This window comes from Phoca vitulina, unplaced genomic scaffold (genome assembly GCF_004348235.1).
Source record: "Phoca vitulina isolate PV1807 unplaced genomic scaffold, GSC_HSeal_1.0 scaffold10, whole genome shotgun sequence".
Lineage (NCBI taxonomy): Eukaryota > Metazoa > Chordata > Mammalia > Carnivora > Phocidae > Phoca > Phoca vitulina.
This window is the reverse complement of record NW_022589713.1, coordinates 35,697,215-35,703,311: the sequence shown is the minus strand read 5'-3', so window position 1 is coordinate 35,703,311 and position 6,097 is coordinate 35,697,215. Positions and strand designations below refer to the sequence as shown.

The 6,097-nt window shown below is 43.5% G+C and overlaps 1 protein-coding gene across 1 annotated transcript; it reads right to left on the bottom strand.

The window, feature by feature from the left end:
- Positions 1-835: 835 nt before the first annotated feature.
- On the bottom strand, positions 836-6,089 carry OXSM (3-oxoacyl-ACP synthase, mitochondrial). The gene is made up of 3 exons (XM_032409214.1): positions 5,863-6,089; positions 4,190-5,301; positions 836-1,325 (listed from the first exon to the last, which is right to left on the bottom strand). Exons 2-3 carry the CDS (start codon positions 5,164-5,166, stop codon positions 923-925), a joined length of 1,380 nt encoding a protein of 459 aa, XP_032265105.1. The 5' UTR covers positions 5,167-5,301; positions 5,863-6,089; the 3' UTR covers positions 836-922.
- Between the last annotated feature and the right edge of the window lie 8 nt (positions 6,090-6,097).

Here is a 6,097-nt window from a genome sequence, read left to right as displayed (position 1 = left end):
AATCCTTCTTTCAGAGAACTCACAACTTGGACGTTTAGGGAAATTCCACTAATCTACTGCATCTCTGTATAGATAATATGAAGAAAAGAGAGCTAGCTAGATAGAAGGAGTAAAGAGCTCATTGCTGGCTGATTGCTTTATTCAAAGAATGCTGATCACTGAGGCAAACTCCGTTATATTTGTATTCCTTCTCCTTATGTGGTATGGGAATGGCATGCCTGGAGTTCTACAATGCAACAACCTTGCCTAGCACAGAGCAGCTACTCACCAAATGTTTGTGGAAGAGACAAGAGCAGGTGAAACATCAAAGAGCTGTGTGACCTAGAGTATTAGGAAAACAGAGATCAGTGGTTCTCATATGGGGACTGTTTTGCCAGCCAGAAAATACCTGGCAATGTCTAGAGACATTTTGGTTGTCACAACTAGAGAAGACCATGCTTCTGGAATCTAGTGGGTAAAGATGAGGATGCTGCCAAGCATCCTATAATATATAGGACAGCTCCCCTTACCCCAACAAAGAATTATCCTGTCCAAAATATCAATAGTGGCAGGGCTGAGAAACCCTGACACAGATAAAGGGTATATGGGTAGGGGCGCCTGGGTGGCTCAGTTGGTTAAGCGACTGCCTTCGGCTCAGGTCATGATCCTGGAGTCCCAGGATCGAGTCCCACATCGGGTTCCCTGCTCAGCGGGGAGTCTACTTCTCCCTCTGGCCCTCCCCCTCTCATGCTCTCTCTCTCTCATTCTCTCTCTCAAATAAATAAATAAAATCTTTAAAAAAAAAAAAAAAGGGTATATGGGTATTGATACAGAATGATATATAGATTGATACATATTGATATATTTATATAAACATTTTACTTCTCCACTTATAGTTCATAATATTTTTTAAATATCAATGTTTAATTACAAATGATTTGTCCTACATGCCAGCAATACAAAGTGTTGCATTAGTACCACCAAAACCAAAGGAATTGGTGAGTCCAATACGTCTTTTCTCAATTTTCCATTCCTGTGCCTTTAGTGGAACATAATTGAGATCAAATTCTGGTTCTGTACAATCCAGGTTTAAAGTAGGTGGTAGTTTTTGATAATAACAAGCCAGAGCAGTAAAAGCTGCCTCAACCGCCCCTGCAGCTCCCAACAGATGTCCCGTGGCTCCCTTAGTTGAAGAAACTGCAAGGGCAGGCGCATGGTCTTTGAAAAGATGTTTGATAGCTTTGTTTTCAGCAGCATCTCCCAATGGGGTGGAAGTAGCATGTGCGTTGACATAGGATATCTCTTCAGGTTGCACACCTGCATCTTTTACAGCTGCAGCCATACATCTAATAAAATAAGGAAAGAAATTTATCAGAACTAAGTTTAATTCGAACACAGGAGTCCTTATATGGCTTATGAGAAAGAAATAAACATATATGCTAGATGAAGAGACTCCTTTCCTCTAATAACAGAACCCCAACTTGGATTACCATAGGAGTTAGAATGCCACCTGCACAGGAATAATGAGTCACCCCCAGTACCCTGGACTGATTCAACACCATGAGATAAATACACAGGCCTATGGGTTTTATAATCTCTAACAAAATGTATTTCCATTTATTTGAACTGATATTTTTCCCTGGGGAAAAACCATGTTGACTCAAGCCTAGAATAGTTTTTCTTCTAGGAATTTTTTATCAGTGGGGTGTGTATTGTGTGTGTGTGTGTGTGTGTGTGTGTGTGTATGTAGTGATTCTAAATGTGGAGAAAAATTTTATAACCGTGTTTTAATTTTTTCTCACATTTAAATATAAAACTTGGCATACTGCCCAATAATCTAAAGATGTCTGCACCATTACTTTGGTGCTTCAAATAACCTTTCAAAATTCTATTTAGGCTTTAAGAATTCTAAATAAATGAAGTACAACGCCAAGCCAAAAACACAAACAAATCCAAAAATAAAACATTGCTCTGGAAGCATCTTCGAAAACATCATGAATGTCAACACCTTCTGTTTTAGTTCCTGATCTCTGGGTTGCATATATTTCCTTAAGAGGCAGCTCGGGGTATAATTTGAAGTGTGATGAAGGGTTTCACCTAAATATAACTAGTTCTTCATGTAGCTGGCTACTATGTTTGACACTTCTAGCACCAGCAATTATTTACTAAAACTCAAAAGCATAATTCAGGGGCCAGTAAATTATGGCCCTGGCCAGATGCCTGTTTTTACAAACACAGTTGACCCCTGAATAATATGGGTTTGAACTGTGTGGGTCCACTTACATGTGGATTTTTTACACTACTGTACTGTAAATGTATTTTCTCCTCCTTATGATTTTCTAAATAACACTTTCTTTTCTCTAGCTTACCTTTTGTAAGAAAACAGTATATAATACATACACAAAATACGTGTACGTTGACTATGTTATCAGGAAGGCTTTTTGTCAACAATAGCCTATTAGTAGTTAAGTTTTGGAGGAGTCAAAAGTTATACATGGATTTTTGACTGCACAGTGGGCCAGTGCCCCTGACCCCTGCATTGTTCAAAGGTCAACTGTACTTTCACCGGAGCACATCCATTCATTTTGTATTGTCTATGGCTGCTTTCACACTAGAAGACAGATTTGAATAATTGTGACAGAGACCCTATGGCCCACAAAGCTGAAAATACTATTTGTCCCTTTACAGAAAAGGTTTGCCAACCCTTGGTCAAGTTAACTGGTTAAAACATAGTATGATCGGGTGCCTGGGTGGCTCGGTTGGTTAAGTGACTGCCTTGGCTCAGGTCATGATCTCAGGGTCCTGGGATCGAGTCCTGCATCGGGCTCCCTGCTCGGCAGGGAGCCTGCTTCTCCCTCTCCCTCTCCCTGCTATTCCACCTGCTTGTTCTCTCTCTCTCTGTCAAATAAATAAATAAGAATTATTTAGGGTCGCCTGGGTAGCTCAGTCGTTAAGCATCTGCCTTCGGCTGAGGTTATGATCCCAGGGTCCTGGGATCAAGCCCTGTATCGGGCTTCCTGCTCAGTGAGAAGCCTGCTTCTCCCTCTCCCACACCCCCTGCTTGTATTCCCTCTCTCGCTGTCTCTCTCTCTGTCAAGTAAATAAATCTTTAAAAAAAAAAAAAAAAGAATTATTTAAAAAAACCAAAAAAATAGGGGCGCCTGGGTGGCTCAGTTGGTTAAGCGACTGCCTTCGGCTCAGGTCATGATCCTGGAGTCCCGGGATCGAGTCCCACATCAGGCTCCCTGCTCAGCAGGGAGTCTGCTTCTCCCTCTGACCCTCCTCCCTCTCATGCTCTCTGTCTCTCATTCTCTCTCTCGCAAATAAATAAAATCTTTAAAAAAAAACAAAACACAAAAAACATAATATGATCTAAGCAGGCTAACCTATTAGCTAACACATTAACAGGGATTTTTTTTTTTTTTAACTATCTCTTCTGCAATATCAACTTGCTTTTCAAATTGTGGTCCTCAGACCAGCAGTATCAGCATCATGGGAGCTTGTTACAAAGGCAGAATCTCTAGCACCACCCCAGGCCTAGAGTCAGAATCCCTGGGTAGTGAAAAGTTAGAAAGTACTGATTTAACAACAGCAGAACCCTGTTGAAATGGCACAGAGACCAGACACAACTAGAAGGGTTGACTTTACTGTCTGAGTCTGATGAAGGGCCAAAGAGGAGGACTGTGGGAACGAGCACTCTGACAGTTGTTAAGCACAACTGGAAGTATGAAAAATTGGCAAAGACACACATGGCCCTCTTCACAACTTTACAGGCCTTAACTAAAATCCAATGTTTGTTAAGGATGTTCAAATGGTTTCAAATCTTTCAAACATGTTAAAGCAAAGAATTCAAAACCATTTTGTCTAGTCTAAAATGGAAAAACATCAAAGATACTGTACACCAAGGGCAGATACTACTATATTGGACTCCCCAATTTGAAAGTCTAATAAAATGTCTTATTTGAAGAAATATTTTAAATAGAACAAGTCTTGGGGCACCTGGGTGGCGCAGCTGGTTGAACGGCCCTTGGTTGAGTGGATCCTGGTTTCGGCTCAGGTTGTGATCTTGGGGTCCTGGGATCATGGGATCGGCGTGGACTCTGCTTGGGATTCTCTCTCCTCTCCCTCTGCTCCTCCCCCACACATGCTCTCTCTCTCTCTAATAGGTAAATAAATCTTTTAAATAAAACAAAACAAAACAAGTCTTTACCTTAAGGCACCTTCTCCTTCAGGGTCAGGCGCAGTTATGTGACCAGCATCACCTGAGAGTCCATAGCCCAAAACTTCTGCATAGATCCGGGCCCCTCGTTGAACAGCATGATCATATTCTTCCAGCACCAGCACAGCTGCACCTTCTCCCATCACAAAACCATCTCTCTTTGGATGAAATGGTCGACATGCCAACTTAGGATCAGGGTTTGTGCTCAGAGCACGGGCTCTGGAAAACCCAGCAAGAGATAAAGGACTAATGCAAGAATCTGTACCTCCAGCCACCATCACATCAGCATCACCATGGGCTATAAATCTAAAAGAGTCTCCCACAGCATGAGCTCCTGTGGTACAGGCTGTAGACACTGCATGATTGGGGCCCTTGAGTTTATATCGAATGCTGACCTGGCCTGCTGCCATATTGACCAGAATCTTAGGGACAAAGAATGGGCTGACTTTACTATAACCTTTTGTCTGAAACATCAAGGCAGTTTCAGAAACAACTTCAAGAGGAACCATTCCCATGCCAATTGCAACTCCGGTAGCCATTTGATCAGCTTCTGATTGAGGGTGCCAGCCAGAATCTTTCATGGCTAACTCTGCAGCCCCAATGGCCATAATGGTGGGAGAAGACATGGACTTGATACCGGATTTGGACACAAAGTTTTGTTCATTGAACTGACCTTCATCACAACCTCTTGGCACATAAGCAGCAACACTGCAAGGGATATTCTTATACTCCTCACCGACCAGTGAAATAATTCCACTCTCTCCTCGGATAAGACGATCCCAGACCAGCTGAGTTCCAACACCCAGAGGAGTCACTAAGCCAATGCCTGTAATGACGACCCGCCTACGAAATCTGAACGTTGGCACAGTTCCGAAAAACCTTCTACTTCCTAATAATCGCTGGCATAATCTTGAATATAGGTGAGTGCTTGTAATTTTTAATAAATTTTGCAAGCAGTTTGACAACATGGTTGAGATTCAGATGATCAGAAACACATTCCCGTAACAGATCACAACACGTTCAGGAGGTAATCACTGCCGTTTAAATAGCTTATAGGCCTAAGAAACAATAGCCGAAAACTTCTTTCAGGGGCTCGGTGTGAGCTGTTAACGAACACAGGGAAAATAACATTAACATCACTTTAATTTATACTTATCGTCAAACCAACTGTTTGGAGTTCCCTTTTTAGACTGTAAGTACCCTCAGACATTCCAAGACAAAGAGGTGAAATGATGATTCATTCAATTCACCACAACAGAATTACACCATGAAAAATATAAAGGCACTCCCAGCTTTTTATGGACTGCAGAAAGCATCCTTTATCAGGATTACTGAGGCCTTAGGCTAAGTAGTATTTCTGGTGCCAATGACACAAAAAACATTTCAGAGCCTATTCTTTGAGGTAGGGGTAAGTGAACGTCATTGATCTTCAAAACGTGGAGATAATTAGGGTTTTAACCCAGGGGCGGGGTTTGGGAGTGAGGGGGCGTGGCCAACTCCCCACACCGACTCTCAAGCACGCCACCCCCCCCCCCCCCCCGAAGAAAGCACGCCGAGAGGAAAAGAAACCAGGCCCAGGTCATCAGACTCCCCTTCTCCGATCCAACCCCCACCCGATCTGGCGGTGGAGGAGCGGAAGGAGAAGCGTAGCAAGCAGCTGATACCTTCACCAGGCCTCGGGCCGCCCGCGCAGCCGCCGTCTGCACACGCACGTCCGCTCATGCGCGCGCACACGCACGCGTTACGTCTGAGTCGGGTGCGGCCGGTGGCCCTTCCTTCGCGTCACCTTGGTAGAGGTCAGACCGCGGGAGACTGTGAGGCTCAGGTTGCACGGGAGGGAACGGCCTTCGTGCGACTTCAGTGACGATGATAATCAAGAACGTGCACGGGACGGAGGAG